This window comes from Hyla sarda, unplaced genomic scaffold (assembly GCF_029499605.1).
Source record: "Hyla sarda isolate aHylSar1 unplaced genomic scaffold, aHylSar1.hap1 scaffold_237, whole genome shotgun sequence".
In the NCBI taxonomy this organism is placed as follows: Eukaryota; Metazoa; Chordata; class Amphibia; order Anura; family Hylidae; genus Hyla; species Hyla sarda.
The window spans coordinates 201,783-220,905 of NW_026609054.1; the positions used below are offsets into that span (position 1 = coordinate 201,783).

A 19,123-nucleotide genomic window follows, 5' to 3' on the forward strand; every position below is an offset into this window, starting at 1 on the left:
CGGATAGCCGTTTATGGTGCCCCGTGTGGTTCGCTGACGATCACTTACCTGTCCTCGGGGCTCCAGAGCGTCATCTTCGGGATCCTCTGCATTGTCGGCGCTCTCCATCTTCGTCATCACGCCGTCCCGTCATCCAATAGGAGCGACGTGCGTAGCGTAATGATGGAGGCGACGGAAAGCAAAGATGCAGGGGAAGCAGAGGCCTTGCGGGAGCGTCGGGGACACCCCGGGGACGCGGCGACAGCGATGGAAGGAGACATCCAGGGCAGCGGTGATGAGCGTTGGAGTGAAATAAAAGACATCACTTTTCACTAACTACGGGAGTGTCACTGTTTCTTTTTGGACATATATATATATATATATATATATATATAGACATTTTTTCCCCCCACACTACCACAGTATAACCAAAAAAAATTATAATAAAATAAATAAATAAATGCTGACTAAATCTGATCCGACTGCCTACCGCCATCCCTCATAAAATAAAATAACCAATCCAATATATAATAATATATACAATAAAAAAACACAAATACATAACCTAAATGCAAATACATACATAAACTATATACACCAACAAACCAAACTATACACCTACAAAACACATGACATCCTACACTAGACTAATCCATCACCCGCACAACCATCCACCTTGACATGGGTCAGAGTCCATAGTCCATGGATATCCAGTCCAGTCCATAACTGACCCATGCCAGCCCCTCCAAACATCCACCAACCCACCAATTCCGCCACCCAACCTAATCTATACCCAAACCAACTATACAAATACAACTTCATAACATAACATCATATACAAATAAAAAACAGTACAACCCACCTTAGGCCCAAGATCGGTCGCCTGTAAGCCCTTTATGCAATACATATTCTGAAAACAAAAAGACTAGGGTGTACATGCATAGCCCACCACCAGGAAGAAGGATGGCAATCCTGATGTTACTTTTTAAACTCTCTCCACTAACTTTCCCTACGACTCACCCTTCAACAAACTGACCCTGCACTCACCTTCTCTCTGTCCCTACATCACTATCCCTAACTCAGAAACAGGGGTACTCTACCCAAGAGGTCAAGTACCTAGGGCACATCAAATGAAAAACCACTCCACAGGAGAGAAGTCCTACTGGTACCAAGACTGCCATACTCCAAAGACCTGATCTTCCCAAGTGATGTTCCTACAGACCTCCACCTTGGAGAGGACTTTCCGCTGTGTATATGCTAGACACTGTGTGTTCCACGTGTGGTACCTAACCACTAAACTGACTACAAATAATGTGCCCTGGTCTCGGCCACCCAAGTTCCTGAATGCCCCATAAGCCCACTCCGGATAGGTAAGGCCGGCAAGTTGACTCCAGCCAATGGAAGCCCCCACCCAGTTGTAGACCCCTATAATAAAAGGACAATGAAGCAGGAAGTGGTCCATGCTTTCCAGTGTGTCCCGCACACTTCTGGGGGACATCCCCCATCATCAGAGTTCCTGTGCTTCAAGTTATCCTTTACATATAGCTTCCCCTGAAAGCAGCGCCAGGCCAAGTCCCAAAACTTCTGGGGGATCCTGTTCATGTTTAAAAGGTACAACCCCACCCTCAGATCCCGACCTGGGCAGTCCCTGAGCGCCAGAGGCTTCTGGAAGTGGATCAACAGAACCTGCTTGTCAAGGAACTGCCTTGACTGGGTCCTGATCTCCCACACTCCCAGACCTTCAGAGTCGGGGTAGCATAAGCCTGAAGATGCCCACAGGGCGTACAGAGGTCCTTCACTCGCCCTCCTCTCTCCCATTCCTGGAAGAAATGCCGAAACCATTCCCTGCAGGAGAGTACCCACGGAGGAGCCCTCTCTGACCAGAGGTTTGAGATGTTGGCTTTCAAAAAGGTGTTCGTTAAGAACACCACAGGGTTTACCATAGATAAACCCCCTAGTCTCCTCGTGCGGTATGTAACCTCCCTCTTGACTAGGTTCATCCTGTTCCCCTATAACAGTTGGAAAAACAGGCTGTAGATCCTAGTGTAGTAAGCCTCTGGCAAGATACATACGCTGCCCAGATAGATAAACAAGGGGAGAAGGTACGATTTGATCAGGTGTACCCTTTCCCTGAGGGTCATAGACCAACCCCTCCACTGGTCCACCTTCTGAGGGGCATCCTGGAGCTTACCATCCCAGTTTTTGGTGGGATAATCATCCTGGCCGAATGTGATGCCCAGAATTTTTGCTGAGTCTTGGAGCCCTGGGAGGGTGTCCAGGAGATCAAACATGGGATCTCCCCCTCCCAGCAAGAGGCTTTCACACTTATCCCGGTTAATCTTAGACTCGGATGCCTCCGAGTAGCGGTCCACTTCCGACATCATCACATCGACCTCCTCTCTCGAGGACACGAAAATAGTGACATCATCAGCATACGCCACCACTATGGGCAACATCCAGCTCTGCCAGACTCATCCCAACTCCCGCCAACAGCCCACAATCTACCCTCCGGATGAAGGGATCGATTGCAAATAAGTATAAAAGCGGCCTCAAAGGACAACCCTGACGGACTCCGGACCCCACCTCAAAAGAGCGGCCAGACCACCCATTCACCAGAGGGAAACTCTCTGCCTCTGCATACAAGATCTTAAGCCAACTAACAAAAGAACACGGTGAGCCATATCTCAAGAGGACGGGCTGGAGGTACTCGTGGTTCACCCGTTTAAACGCTTTTGGCCTGATCCAGGGACAGCAAGTACCCCTTCCAGAGACCTGCACTACTCTGCTCCACTGCTTCCCTGACACTAAGGACAGCACTTAAGGTGCTTTGGCCTGGAACCGAGCAATGCTGAGCCCCCGAAAGGAGCTGGGGTGCAAACTTCACCAGCAGATTAAACAGTATCTTAGCCAGAAGCTTCCTGTCCGTATTGAGAAGAGCTATGGGCCTCCAATTCTCAATACGGCTCGGATCTTTACCCTTTGAGTGAAGAATCAGGGATGACCTCCTCATTGACTTCAGCAGAGTGCCCGAGGAGAGATACTCATTGAATACCTCAGTCCAGAGGGGAGCTAAAGATTCCTTAAAGGTCCTGTAACACTCAGATGTTAAGCCATCCGGACCTGGCGACTTCTTAGGGGCGAGCTCCTCGATCGCCAGTCTCACTTCCTCTTCCCTGATTTCTTCTGCCAAACCATCAAGAGAGAGGTCTACCCCTGGCTCAGGAATGGTTTCAGCCATGAAATCACATCCCGATCTAGATCCTTCCTTCCCAAGAGGTGCGAGTAGAAGGATCTGACGACCTCCAAGATACCTGATCTGGACCAATTCAGTCCTGAAATGATTTTACTACTCACTGACATCTTACAGTTTCTGTAAGGGTCGGGAGAGCGGTACTTCCCGAAATCCCTCTCAAAAACCTAAGATGCGTGTCTATCGTACTGACACCTCATCAGCAAGGATTTCACTCTGGAGATATCCTCCCGGCTACCTCCAGTCGAGACGAGAAGCTCGAGTTTCCTCCTCAGACCCTGATACAGGTGATACCTGTTCAGGGACCTGAGGCTCGAGAGCTGGCGGAAGAACCCCGCAACCCGCTTCTTGAATATCTCCCACCACTCCAGCTTATTACTACAAAGATCCAGTAAAGGTACCTGACTCTTAAGAAAATCCTCAAAGGACTGTCTTACCTCCGCTTCCTCCAGGAGGGACGAATTCAGCTTCCAATAACCTTTTCCCATCCAGGGGGTCTCTGAAACATTCAGGGAAAATAAAATTATACAGTGATCAGAGAATTCCACCTCAACCACGGACACTGCGGAAGAGACGGCTTCCTCCCTTAAATAAAACCTGTCTATCCTAGACCTGCAGCTTCCTCGATGATAGGTGAAACCCACGTGGCCCAAGGGGCTCCAGATGTGGGCGTCCTCTAAGCGAGCTTCTCTAGCTATGCTAATCAGTGCCACACTATCGCAAGCCAGTGGACCATTGGAGCCTCTCCTATCTTGGGACCTCGTGACATTAATGAAGGCACCTCCCCATTTCTAATTCAAAAACCCGTCTGCATTCAACAGGAGCGGTAAAAAGGACCACTACCCCACTATACGGATCAGCCGCAAGAGACCAGTGGAAGGGACCGCGCCTCCACTCTCTCCTGGCTTTTACCAGAGAGGCTAGATCTGACAACCTGGTCTCCTGTAAAAAGAAATTGTCGGCTTCAACACGGCCGAGAAAATCAAAGGCTGCAAATCTAACTGTATCAGACTTTATGCTGGTACAATTAATAGATGCCAGCGTCAATGGGGTGATTGCCGCCATACAGGGTGATTAAATTAGACGGCCACATCCTTTTACCTCTGTTTCCCTTTCTTTTTAGCCCCCTCATCCCCCCGAAGAGGAAGAGAGGGCAGGACCACTTTTAGATCTTTTTTTTTTTACTCTGATTGATCCATTTTATCCCCATCTCTGTCTGGCCCCGGTTTAGCCCTGCTCTCTGAGGAAGGTGCCTCAACAGGACAGGGCCCAGTTCCCCCAGAGGCTCTTTCTCCTTAGGCACCCCACCCTCACCTTCCCCCTCCAAGGAGGGGGAGGAGATGTTACAAGGGACAAGGCAAGAGCAAGGTCGGACGTAGCAGAAGGTCAGGGCAGGCAGCAAGGATCGTAGTCAGGGGCAACAGCAGAAGGTCTGGAACACTGGCTTGGAACATACACAAAAGCAGACGGAGGACGGGGCAGGTGAGGAGATTGGGATGCGAGCCGCGGTAGTCAATGCATGGCCGTAAGGAACCGTCTTTTTTAGAGACAAAGAAGAACCCCGCTCCAGCAGGGGATGAGGACTTCCGAATGAAACCTCTTTTTAGGTTCTCCTGGATATAGTTGGACATGGCTTGAGTCTCTGGGGCAGACAGAGGGTAGATCCTGCCCCGGGGTGGAGTGGTCCCAGGAAGGAGGTCAATGGGGCAGTCGTAAGGCCTATGAGGTGGTAAGATCTCTGCTTTTTTTTTGCAGAAGACATCAGCAAGGTCCTGGTAGGCCTTGGGAAGACCCGGCAAAGGTGAGGCCACAGGGGATTGACAAGTAGGAGCAGACGTGAGGCACCGTTTGAGGCAAGATGGACCACAACTTTTGATCTCCCCGGTGTTCCAGTCAAGGGTAGGAGAATGACGTTGGAGCCATGGCAGACCGAGGAGGATTTCAGAGGTGCAGTTGGGCAGGACAAGAAATTAAATTTTTTGGTGATGCAGTCCAATGCTCATAAGCAGGGGTTCAGTGCGGTGATGCACAGTGCAGTCCAATTTTTCTCCGTTGACAGAGGAAATGTAGAGCGGCTTGACGAGACTGGTCACTGGGATGCTGAACCTATTAACAAAAGAGGCCAAAATAAAATTTCCTGCAGAACTGGAGTCCAAGAAGGCCACAGCAGAGAAGGAGGAGTTAACAGAAGGAGAAATCCGCACAAGCACAGTGAGACGTGGAGAAGCAGAATTCACACCTAGAGTCGTCTCACCTTTGTGAGGTAACGGAGTGCATCTCTCCTGATGCGGAGGGCGGATAGGACAGTCTTTTAGGAAGTGTTCGGTACTAGCACAGTACAGGCATAGATTCTCGTTACGGCGGCGAGTCCTCTCTTGTACGGTCAGGCGGGACCGATTCACTTGCATAGCCTCCACGGCAGAAGGCACAGGAACAGATTGCAGTGGACTTTGGAAGAGAGGAGCCGGGGAGAGAAATCGCCTGGTGCGAACAAGATCCTTTTCCTGTCGGAGCTCCTGGCGTCTTTCAGAGAAACGCATGTCAATGCGGGTGGACAAATGGATAAGTTCAGACAGGTTAGCAGGAATTTCTCGTGTGGCCAGTACATTCTTGATGTTACTGGATAGGCCTTTCTTGAAGGTCGCGCAGAGGGCCTCATTGTTCCAGGATAATTCTGAGGCGAGGGTACGAAACTGGATGGCATATTCGCCTACGGAAGAACTCCCTTGGACTAGGTTCAGCAAAGCAGTCTCGGCAGAGGAGGCCCGGGCTGGCTCCTCAAAGACACTACAAACTTCAGCGAAGAAGGACTGGATAGTAGCAGTAGCAGGATCATTGCGGTCCCAGAGCGGTGTGGCCCATGACAAGGCCTTCACAGACAGGAGACTAACCACGAAAGCCACCTTAGACCGTTCAGTGGGGAATTGGTCCGACATCAACTCTAAGTGTAGGGAACACTGGGATAGGAAACCACGGCACTGTTTAGAGTCCCCATCAAGCTTGTCCGGTAGAGAGAGGCGGAGGCTGGGAGCGGCCACTCGCTGCGGAGGAAGTGCAGGAGCTGGCGGAGGAGATGATTGCTGAAGCTGTGGCAGAAGCTGTTGAAGCATGACGGTCAGTTGGGTCAGCTGCTGTCCTTGTTGTGCGATCTGTTGGGATTGCTGGGCGACCACCGTGGTAAGGTCAGCGACAACAGGCAGCGGGACCTCAGCGGGATCCATGGCCGGATCTACTGTCAGGATCCGGATAGGTATGCAGCGAGGACAATGGTGGTGGATCCTCTGTGTCAGTGGGGTGATGGCGTGGGCCGTACCAGGGGAACGGAGTCTAAGGGGTTACTGGTTTTCACCAGAGCCTGCCGCAAAGCGGGATGGACTTGCAGTGGCAGGTAACCCCCAGGTCGTTCCACCCGATAGCGACTCAACCCCAGCTGACGGCTGAGACAGGCACGGTACAAGGGACAAGGCAAGAGCAAGGTCGGACGTAGCAGAAGGTCAGGGCAGGCAGCAAGGATCGTAGTCAGGGGCAACAGCAGAAGGTCTGGAACACTGGCTTGGAACATACACAAAACGCTTTCACTGGCATTAGGCAACAAGATCCGGCAATACCAGGAAGGGGAAGTGGGTTTTTATAAGGAGGACACAGGTGCAGGTACTGATTGGGCCAGGCGCCAATCAATGGCGCACTGGCCCTTTAAATCTCAGAGAGCCGGCGCGCGCGCACCCTAGGGAGCGGGGCCGCGTGCGCCGGGACTGAGCAGACGGAGGACGGGGCAGGTGAGGAGATTGGGATGCGAGCCGTGGGCGGGCGTGTCCCACTACGCGGGTCGCATCCCCGCCGGTGACACTAATGCAGCGCTTCCGGTCAGCGGGTCTGACCGGGGCGCTGCATGGAGGTGAACACCGCGAGCGATCCGCGGAGGAGCAGGGACCCGGATCGCTCGGCGTAACAGTTATCGAGGATGAGGTACTGGTTTGACAGGTCAATAAGAGGGGGGGCAGTCAGGCTTCTGTTTTGGACCTGGCCCATAGTACCAGGAGCTTCAGAGGGCTCTGACCTCTTCTTTTTCCCTTTCCTTTTGCCCTTATCTTTATTTTTGGGCCTCACCCCACTCTCCTCATCCCCACCTTCATAGTGGGAGGAATCGGAAGGGTCGGCCATATTGCCTTCCTCTCTGTGAAGTCTCCTGATCTCCTCATCCAGCACGTTCTCCTCCAGGGCTTAAGCAGTTACAGGGCCAGCTTCAGTAGCAGGGGGCGGAGCTACCCCCGTCACTTGGGTACTCTCCAGCTCCCTACTCCTCCTACAATTTTCCTCCCGCCTTAGTTTGGCGGGCCCTTTTTACTCCTCACTAGTCCTGTTGCGCTCCCATCCCTGCCCGTACCCTCCCCAGCCGGGGCAACTTCACAGCTCTCCTCGGCCTCAGCGGCCACTGCACCGGCAAAAGCGCTAGGACAATGGCTGAAAGGGTGCCTAAGGACACCACACAGGTGGCACCAGATCTGCCTACAGGATGCGGCCAGATGACCCACCCAACCACACAAAGCACAGACCTGCACAGTACAGGGTGCGCTAAAGTGGGTGGGGCTGCCACACCTGTGACAGACCTTAGGCTGCCCCTGGTAGAAAATCTGGATCCTATCACGTCCAATGAAGGCGGCTGATGGCATGTGGGTAACCTTACTCCCTGAACGCTTGAGTTTGACGGAAAACGTCAAGTTTTTTTTGGGTATGTCCTTCACATCCCCATACTGTCCCAGCCAGGTCATGATGTCATAACAAGAAAGTGACTTGTTACGGGTCAAATTGGTCACTTTCTTGACAGAGTTCTGACAGGAAATTGCCTTTACAGCGAAATCCCGTCAGCCAGTCTCGTTCTTCGCCATTTCATAGTTCGACCAGAAGAGTTTGAGACCCTCTGGCCGTACGAAACTGACATCAAACTCGGACGAACCGTAGGGGTGAATCAGGGCAAAGATGTCACTCGCCCTGAATTCCATCTGAAGAAGAGCTCAACCACTTTTGCACGAGGTGGACACGCATCCTCGCCCCTACAAATCATACGAACCACATTCCTGCGGTTATTGTCCTGCCCGGTTGTCGGGAGGGACCAGACCACTTCCCCATTCCGCTCTAGGAAAGCCCCCAAACCGTCCCTCTCTATCCAGAAAGACAGGTTGACCTCACCCCTCCCCTCTACCTGGATCGACCTGTCACCCCTGCGTAGAGCCTCCAGGAGGCACTGTTGTAAATGGCCTCCAGAGCTGGACGGAGGCGGGGACCCCCCTGAACCCCCTGCAGCGACATTAGCATAGCTCCTAGGAGCACTCACTACCGGGGGGGGGGGGGGGCAGCAGGACCAGAACCAGACCCAGAACCATCAGCACAACCAATACATTCTAGGCTGGCTGGGACTTGTAGTATAGCTGGTTTAATAATGTTCTTTGCTGGCTTAGCTGCTGCTGGGGTTGACGCTAACGGCTCCTCCTCCATGGGCGATGTCCCTTCTGGAGTCTGGAGCTGCCCCCCGGGCGCACCACAGCTCCGCCCACACTCTCTGACAAGCAGGGAATCCCCACCGTGCCATCTGTGCTTGTCCGCATGGGCTCTTCAGCGGACTCCGACATCCGGACACTCCTCCCCCTCACAGAGGAGTGCCCCGCAGTGCCCACAGAACATATAGTACTCGGAGGACCGCCCCCCCGAATACTTGGACCCACCGCTCTCTGCCACCGGTGCCAGAACACTCCCCCCTCACAGGGTAGTGCCCCGCAGCGCCGGTAATGCCCACAGCACTCGGGGAACCGCCCCCCAAGCACACGCCGGCATAGCTTGCCCCGCCACTGCCCGGCAAGATGGGTGGGCTTCACATCTATTGCGCCTGAAGCCTATTCTGACGCCATGCTGTACCCCCCCTTGCTGGCCCCGGTCCATGACAGGAACTTGAGTGGATTAAACAAAAAAGATACAGTTTCCTGAACTTTCTGCTTCTTTTCCTGTTTCCTTACTAAATCATCCTTGCCAAGATCTTCACCAAAGGCAAAATCCTCAAAGCGGGTAGGTGACTCCTGCTGCACAACAGCTCTCAGCAAACCCCCACTAGCCGGGTCCTTTTCTCCGCTATCCTCCATCTTACCATCACTGGATGGCAACACCACTTGATAGGGCTCAGCGTAGCTATCTTGGGGGGGGGGGGGGGGCTGGGGGTCACATGCACTAGGGGCAACATCCCCATCACTCTCCATGGCTTCACCTTCACCTGACTCTCCATCACCTTCCTCCCCTCCATCTTCCTCCTCACTGCTGTCCTCATGGCTGTCTGTACATGCTTGCAGGTCTTTAAATCTCTCATCATTAGTTTTTCTTTAACCCCTTAACGACGCAGGACGTATATTTACGTCCTGCGCCGGCTCCCGCGATATGAAGCGGGATCGCGCCGCGGGTCCCGGCGCTAATCAACGGCCGGGACCCGCGGCTAATACCACACATCGCCGATCGCGGCGATGTGTGGTATTAACCCTTTAGAAGCGGCGGTCAAAGCTGACCGCCGCTTCTAAAGTGAAACTGAAAGTATCCCGGCTGCTCAGTCGGGCTGTTCGGGACCGCCGCGGTGAAATCGCAGCGTCCCGAACAGCTGATCGGACACCGGGAGGGCTCTTACCTGCCTCCTCGGTGTCCGATCGACGAATGACTGCTCCGTGCCTGAGATCCAGGCAGGAGCAGTCAAGCGCCGATAATGCTGATCACAGGCGTGTTAATACACGCCTGTGATCAGGATGAGAGATCAGTGTGTGCAGTGTTATAGGTCCCTATGGGACCTATAACACTGCAAAAAAAAAGTAAAAAAAAAGTGTTAATAAAGGTCATTTAACCCCTTCCCTAATAAAAGTTTGAATCACCCCCCTTTTCCCATAAGAAAAATAAAACAGTGTAAAAAAAAATAAAAATAAACATATGTGGTATCGCCGCGTGCGTAAATGTCCGAACTATAAAAATATATCATTAATTAAGCCGCATGGTCAATGGCGTACGCGCAAAAAAATTCCAAAGTCCCAAAAAGCGTATTTTGGTAATTTTTTATAACATTAAAAAATGAATAAAAAGTGATCAAAAAGTCAGATCAAAACAAAAATCATACCAATAAAAACTTCAGATCACAGCGCAAATAATGAGTCCTCATACCGCCCCGTACGTGGAAAAATAAAAAGTTATAGGGGTCAGAAGATGACATTTTTAAACGTATAAATTTTCCTGCATGTAGTTATGATTTTTTCCAGAAGTGCGACAAAATCAAACCTATATAAGTAGGGTATCATTTTAACCGTATGGACCTACAGAATAATGATAAGGTGTAATTTTTACCGAAATATGCACTGCATAGAAACGGAAGCCCCCAAAAGTTACAAAATGGCGTTTTTTTTCGATTTTGTCGCACAATGATTTTTTTTTCCATTTCGCCGTGCATTTTTGGGTAAAATGACTAATGTCACTGCAAAGTAGAATTGGCGACGCAAAAAATAAGCCATAATATGGATTTTTAGGTGGAAAATTGAAAGGGTTATGATTTTTTAAAGGTAAGGAGGAAAAAACGAAAGTGCAAAAACGGAAAAACCCTGAGTCCTTAAGGGGTTAAAGAACCCTGCACCCTCAGCAATGTTCCTTCTGGCCTCCTCCACCTCAGCCACCTCTACCTTCAGAGCCCGCACCTGGGCAGTAAACTTCTGCCTCTTACCTCCAGAGGCATGGACAGCTTGGTAGCATAAAAACTTCAGGTCTTCCCTCAGGCTCCTAAGTTTTCTGCCCAACTATACATACTCCACCATCTTGGATTCAGGGGTAGCAGAGGGTCCGCTGTTCTTGGCTGTAGCCTTGCGTCCTGCGGTTTTGGACGGGAGAGCGGGCTCTGCATTGCTGCGGGCCCTGCTGGAACGCCTCACCCCGAACTTGGAACCGGCTGTAGATACTATATTCCCCCCTTTCGCCAGCCGGGAACAAGAGGTAGAAGCCTGGGGCTCCATGCAGGAAAGGCCATCCACAGGAGCCTGCCACACTCCTGGGAAAGGCTGATGGAACACCTGCGATGCTCTGTGTGGAAGGCTGGAGGAGCTCAAAAATGGACACACCCAGCACCCAACTGCTCCTGGCTGCTGTGTTCCACAGCAATTGCTCTCTGCTGACACCTCTGTCCATGTCAGAACTGTCCAGAGCAGGAGCAAATCCCCATAGAAAACCTCTTCTGCTCTGGACAGTTCCTGACATGGACAGAGGTGTCAGCAGAGAGCACTGTGGTCAGACTCGAAAGAACTACACAACTTCCTGTGGAGCAAACAGCAGCTAATAAGTACTGGAGGGATTAAGTTCCACGGAGTACCCCTTTAAGCTTCTTCAGATGAACTTGAACCGCAGGATCCTAACCCTGTCTGCTGTGAATCTTTACCTTGTAGAGGCCTTGCTGATGTAGTCATGTTGTTGTGCTCAGTCCTGCCCGCTCAGCCAACCACCAGACTGATATGGTATCCCGCCTCAGCTGGTAATTGGCTTTGCCGGCCTTCACTGAAGCTCATCTCTGAGGGCTATAGCCACAATGCGCTCAGGATGGGCTCCATGCAGGAGATGATGGGGGGCCCCAGCTGTTGGACCCTCCCATGATAGGAGTACCCCTTAAATGGGTACTCTCATTAAAACTCATTTTTGCTGTTGCACTCCTTATGGTCAATAAGTAAACTTTCTAATTTTCTTTGTTTAAAAAAAAAAATGTTTTTATTAGTGTTTAAAAAAGCTGCCTCTAGGTGTCTCCCTACTTGTCCAGAGCACATCCCCCCCCCCATCTCCTGCACAGACTTTGGACTCCATAATCAGGAAATGCTAAGTGCAGCCTTAGCCAATCATAGCTCATCTCACACTGATCTGCTCTGGGCTGTGTGTAGCAGAGTGGGGAAGGAAGTTCTCCCCTGTATGGTTTCAGATGATGTCACGTCTGCTGGGGAACGCTCCTTCCCAGTCTGTGAATCTGACTGAGAAGAAAGTACAAAGCAATATAAAGGTAGAAAACTAACAAATAATAAAAAGGCTGGGGGTGGTTTACCATGATGGGGCTAGTGATCTGGGAGGATTATAGCATTTATCCTGATGGGTCAGTGATCTGGGAGGATTATAACATTTATCCTGATGGGTCAGTGATCTGGGAGGATTATAACATTTACCCTGATGGGTCAGTGATCTGGGAGGATTATAACATTTATCCTGATGGGTCAGTGATCTGGGAGGATTATAACATTTACCCTGATGGGTCAGTGATCTGGGAGGATTATAACATTTACCCTGATGGGTCAGTGATCTGGGAGGATTATAACATTTATCCTGATGGGTCAGTGATTTGGGAGGATTATAACATTTATCCTGATGGGTCAGTGATCTGGGAGGATTATAACATTTATCCTGATGGGTCAGTGATTTGGGAGGATTATAACATTTATCCTGATGGGTCAGTGATCTGGAAGGATTATAACATTTATCCTGATGGGTCAGTGATCTGGGAGGATTATAACATTTATCCTGATGGGTCAGTGATTTGGGAGGATTATAACATTTATCCTGATGGGTCAGTGATCTGGAAGGATTATAACATTTATCCTGATGGGTCAGTGATCTGGGAGGATTATAACATTTACCCTGATGGGTCAGTGATCTGGGAGGATTATAACATTTATCCTGATGGGTCAGTGATTTGGGAGGATTATAACATTTATCCTGATGGGTCAGTGATCTGGGAGGATTATAACATTTATCCTGATGGGTCAGTGATTTGGGAGGATTATAACATTTATCCTGATGGGTCAGTGATCTGGAAGGATTATAACATTTATCCTGATGGGTCAGTGATCTGGGAGGATTATAACATTTATCCTGATGGGTCAGTGATTTGGGAGGATTATAACATTTATCCTGATGGGTCAGTGATCTGGAAGGATTATAACATTTATCCTGATGGGTCAGTGATCTGGGAGGATTATAACATTTATCCTGATGGGTCAGTGATCTGGGAGGATTATAACATTTACCCTGATGGGTCAGTGATCTGGGAGGATTATAACATTTATCACATGTTTATCACGTGACAGGTTCTCTTTAAAGACAGAACTTGGTTTGTGCTATATCAATTTGCTCTTCTATATTTGTGAAACATTGGCCAGTCAGAACTGTGACCTTGAATCTCATAGTCGTCCTTGTTTTTCAGCCTCTCACAGTACTGACCACTATGGACAGGAAAACTGGGACCATCAGCTCAAACTCGCAGTGTCCTGGAATCGACCAGATATCGCTAAGACACAGATCTTTACTGAAGACTGGACTTGGAAGGTAAAGGTCATTGTCATGGTCCTGGTCATGGTCCTGGTCATGGTCCTGGTCACTGTCCTGGTCATGCTAAGGTTCTTCCATCTGCACATATCGCTCATGGGATCCTTACTGCGGCTTCTTCTAGGCCCCAGTACCATATTAATTTCCAAATCACTGAAGCACCCGTTAAAGGGGTACTCCAAAGGATAGGGGATAAGATGTCTGATCACGGGGGTCTCGCCGCTGGGGCCCCCGCGATCTCCCTGCTGCACCCGGCGTTCGTTTAGAGCATCAGGTGCAGCGCCGGAGGCTCGTTATGTAATGGTCACGCCCGCTCGTAACGTCATGGCCACGCCCACTCAATGCAAGTCTATGGGACATCACACCCCTCCCATAGACTTGCATTAAGGGGGTGTAGCCATGATGTCACAAGCCTCCGCATCACCAGTCATCCAACACGGAGCGAAGGTCACTCCGTGCACCGGATGTCTGGGGTGCCGCAGCCAAGATCGTGCGACCCCACGATCAGACAGTTTGTCCCCTATCCTTTGGAAGGTTGGAAACTTCATGTAGCCTCAAATGAGTGGAAGGTGGCCCAAGCTCTAGTCCATGTAGAACCATGTCAGGTGTGAAGGACGCTGGGTAATGGTGGGTACCATAACATGTTTTCTGTGTTCCAGCCTTCAGATCTGTATCCCTGCCTGACGCTGTCACTGATCGAGGATAAGCCTTTGTTTGTTCGCCTCTTCCTGGAACACGGAGTCAGTCTGTCAGAATATGTCACGTGGGACACTCTAACCTACCTGTACAAAAACACCGACCCCTCCAGTCTGATTTCTAGTAAGCTGGAGAGAGCGGCCACTGGGGAAGGATCCAGGATACGAGTGGAACCAACGATTGAACTGCACCACGTGTCTCGTGTCCTGCAAGAGCTCCTGGGAGACATCTCTGAACCTCTGTATCCTGAAGGAAGGCATCGGAAAATGCGCAGTCTGGCACATGTCAACATCAAGGTGAGCGCGGCGTACGATACGAAGGACATCACCTCTGACCCTCATAGTGGTATAATGTTGCACAGGGCCCATCTTAGTAAATAACACACAGAAAAAACGACAGCCAAAAACCCTCCACTCTTAGTAAATGAGGACCGGGGTTCTCTCTGTGGGTCGTGTCCTCCAGAAGATGTTCAAGCTCATTGGGGGAGATTTACTATCATTGTCTATTCTCCGCAGCACTTTAGACCAGAAAAGTCTCACAACAGTCGCACAGCCTTTTACCCAACAAAACTCTAATATCCATTTTATACTCCGCTTCCCAAACAAATTCACTTTACCCTCTGTGTCATCTTTTGGCTTTTCTTCCATGCCTCCCCCCTTAGCCTCAATATTCTACCTTTTCCTCGGCCTCCATGCCCTCACAAACCTTAGCCTATCTCATTTGTTCAAATTAATGTTTTGGTAAAATTTTGACTTTACAAATGCACAGACAAAAGAAGGCAGGCATGGCATTCTGGGAGTTGTAGTTTAACAACAGCTTGGAGGCACAGTAGTTGAGAAACACTGAGGTAGCCACGGGGGTGCTAGGAAATACCTGATCACTTTGTGACGCCAGGGCACAGTTATCCTATACACAGTCCGGGTTTGGAGACAGCTTCTCCTGGGCCAGACACGGGGAGTAAATGAACACAAGACGTCAGGTTACAGATAACGGTCTGAACTGGTGCAGATGGTAACACACAGACAGTACGGTGCAGAGTGGGAGGAGGCAGGGTAACTTTTGGAAGCCCTGTTGCCTTACTGGGACTTGTGGTGCTTTTCATCTAATAGATTCACACTGACTTGAAAGGAAATTAAAGATGGATCCAGGTCGCTAGGGTTCTGTAAAGGTCCTGTAGCTTTCTCTGCCAGGCTTGAATTTTGGATGTTCGGGTGATCCTTGCAGATTGACCGGAAGAGACTTGGAATGATAAATTTGTTCTCGTCCTTCCTCAGAGCTCCTCCACACACCTCACACCTTTACCACACTTGTGCTCACTAGGGCTATACTGGGGTAACTCCTCCCCCCACTACTCTATATGGCTAAGAATGTTGGGGTTCCGATTGGCAGGCAGGGGTACATGAGTTTACACAGCTCTTCTCTTGAAGGTATAACACATACATGAAGAAACATATAGAAATAACACATAACATGATAAAAATATATTAACCCTCTGTTAAAGTGCTTGAACTCAATAGAATCAATAATCAGTCTCTCAGTGGGCCCAACACCTGTGCCGCAGGTACAAACCCCCGGTGCTGGGACACCACACTGCTCTAGGTCCTCAACTCTGTTAGTCTAAGTCCAAAAGGAGGATGATCCATGTGGTAATCGGTCAAAATCGTCGGCTCCGTTTATACCATGGAAATTCAATTCCGAATTCCTGAAAATTGGGACGGAGATTCCCAATTGTGACTCGGCACACGGTGGAATTTACATGTCAGATCTTTTCGGAACGGAAATTCCTTTGTTCGTGTCCGCACAGATTGAAGTCAGTCATTCTTTGTGCGGAAGCCTCACGGAATGCATAACTGTCTATGAGACATTCCTGTGCGGTCCAAGCGCCGGAAGATTCTGCCAGTGCACGCACTATATGGAACGCGCGCTTAGAGATTCTCCATGTGGACATTCTATGGTAAGAGCATAGCCTTAGGCACAAGAGGGGAGATTGATGACAACGTGTAGAGGAGGAGCGGAGCAGTGACCAGAGCAACCAATCACATCGCTTCTTCATGTTTTCCCTGGTCATAGCAAAATATTAATAATTAAAGAAGGAATCGGATTGGTTGCCATGGGGAACTGCGCCATGCTTCCACTACACATTTTCAGAATTCTCCAGAGACTAAAATTGCACCATGCACATGGCGTAAATTCATACACTTTCTTCAAATCAGCTGCAAAAGTGAAATTGGAGCAGTAAAATATAGAAAACCAAAGCAAAAAAATGATCATCAGACATCTACAAGGACAACAAAAATGATCAAAAAATTATCATCAGGCATCTACAAGGACAACAAAAATGACCAAAATTTTAAAAAATGATCATCAGACATCTACAAGGACAACAAAAGAGACCAAAAAATACAAAAAAATCATCAGACATCTATAAGGACAACAAAAGAGACCAAAAAAATAAAAAATTATCATCAGACATCTACAAGGACAACAAAAATGACCAAAAAATAAAAAATATTATCATCAGACATCAACAAGGACAACAAAAATGACCAAAAAATAAAAAAATTATCATCAGACATCTACAAGGACAACAAAAATGACCAAAAAATAAAACAATTATCATCAGACATCTACAAGGACAATAAAATTGACCAAAAAAAAAAAAATTATCATCAGACATCTACAAGGACAACAAAAATGACCAAAAAATAAAAAAAATTATCATCAGACATCAACAAGGACAACAAAAATGACCAAAAAATAAAAAAATTATCATCAGACATCTACAAGGACAACAAAAATGACCAAAAAATAAAACAAATATCATCAGACATCTAGAAGGACAATAAAATTGACCAAAAAAAATTTAAAAAAATCATCAGACATCTACAAGGACAACAAAAATGACCAAAAAATAAAACAATTATCATCAGACATCTACAAGGACAACAAAAATGACCAAAATTTTAAAAAATGATCATCAGACATCTACAAGGACAACAAAAGTGACCAAAAAATACAAAAAAAATCATCAGACATCTACAAGGATATCAAAAATGACCAAAAATTCAAAAAATAACATCAGACATTTAAAAGGATAACAAAAATGACCAAAAAATAAAAAATTATCATCAGACATCTACAAGGACAACAAAAATGACCAAAATATTTAAAAAAATTATCATCAGACATCTACAAGGACAACAAAAATGACCAAAAAATAAATAAAAATCATCAGACTCTACAAGGACAACAATAATGACCAAAAAATCTAAACAATTTCACCAGACATCTACAAGGATAACAAAAATGACCAAAAAATAACATCAGACATCTACAACGATAACAAAAAATTATCATCAGACATCTACAAGGACAACAAAAATGACCAAAAAAAAATTATCATCAGACATCTACAAGGACAACAAAAGTTACCAAAAAATAACAAAATTATCATCAAACATCTACAAGGACAACAAAAATGAACAAAAAATAAAAAAATTATCATCAGACATCTACAAGGACAACAAAAATGACCAAAAAATAAAACAAATATCATCAGACATGTACAAGGACAATAAAATTGACCAAAAAAAATTTAAAAAAATCATCAGACATCTACAAGGACGACAAAAATGACCAAAAAATAAAACAATTATCATCAGACATCTACAAGGACAACAAAAATGACCAAAATTTTAAAAAATGATCATCAGACATCTACAAGGACAACAAAAGTGACCAAAAAATACAAAAAAAATCATCAGACATCTACAAGGATATCAAAAATGACCAAAAATTCAAAAAATAACATCAGACATTTAAAAGGATAACAAAAATGACCAAAAAATAAAAAATTATCATCAGACATCTACAAGGACAACAAAAATGACCAAAAAATTAAAAAAAATTATCATCAGACATCTACAAGGACAACAAAAATGACCAAAAAATAAATAAAAATCATCAGACTCTACAAGGACAACAAAAATGACCAAAAAATCTAAACAATTTCACCAGACATCTACAAGGATAACAAAAATGACCAAAAAATAACATCAGACATCTACAAGGATAACAAAAATGACCAAAAAATAAAAAAATGTCATCAGACATCTACAAGGACAACAAAAATTACCCAAAAATTAAAAAAATAACATCAGACATCTACAACGATAACAAAAAATTATCATCAGACATCTACAAGGACAACAAAAATGACCAAAAAAAAAATTATCATCAGACATCTACAAGGACAACAAAAATTACCAAAAAATAACAAAATTATCATCAAACATCTACAAGGACAACAAAAATGAACAAAAAAAAAAATTATCATCAGACATCTACAAGGACAACAAAAATTACCAAAAAATTTAAAAATAACATCAGACATCTACAAGGACAACAAAAATGACCAAAAAAATTTAAAAAATTATCATCAGACATCTACAAGGACAACAAAAATGACCAAAAAATTTTAAAAAATTATCATCAGACATCTACAAGGACAACAAAAATGACCAAAAAATAAATAAAAATCATCAGACTCTACAAGGACAACAAAAATGACCAAAAAATCTAAACAATTTCACCAGACATCTACAAGGATAACAAAAATGACCAAAAAATAACATCAGACATCTACAAGGATAACAAAAATGACCAAAAAAATAAAAAAATGTCATCAGACATCTACAAGGACAACAAAAATTACCCAAAAATTAAAAAAATAACATCAGACATCTACAACGATAACAAAAAATTATCATCAGACATCTACAAGGACAACAAAAATGACCAAAAAATTTAAAAATAACATCAGACATCTACAAGGACAAC

The 19,123-nt window shown here is 46.8% G+C and overlaps 1 protein-coding gene across 1 annotated transcript in view; it reads left to right on the top strand.

Moving 5' to 3' along the window:
- LOC130322638 (transient receptor potential cation channel subfamily M member 2-like) overlaps positions 1-19,123 on the top strand; it is a 285,004-nt gene that overhangs the window by 100,573 nt on the left and 165,308 nt on the right. Inside the window, exons 10-11 of the mRNA XM_056553109.1 lie at positions 13,467-13,588; positions 14,248-14,580. Coding sequence (XP_056409084.1) covers positions 13,467-13,588; positions 14,248-14,580 — 455 coding nt within the window. The remainder of the gene's footprint in view (positions 1-13,466; positions 13,589-14,247; positions 14,581-19,123) is intronic.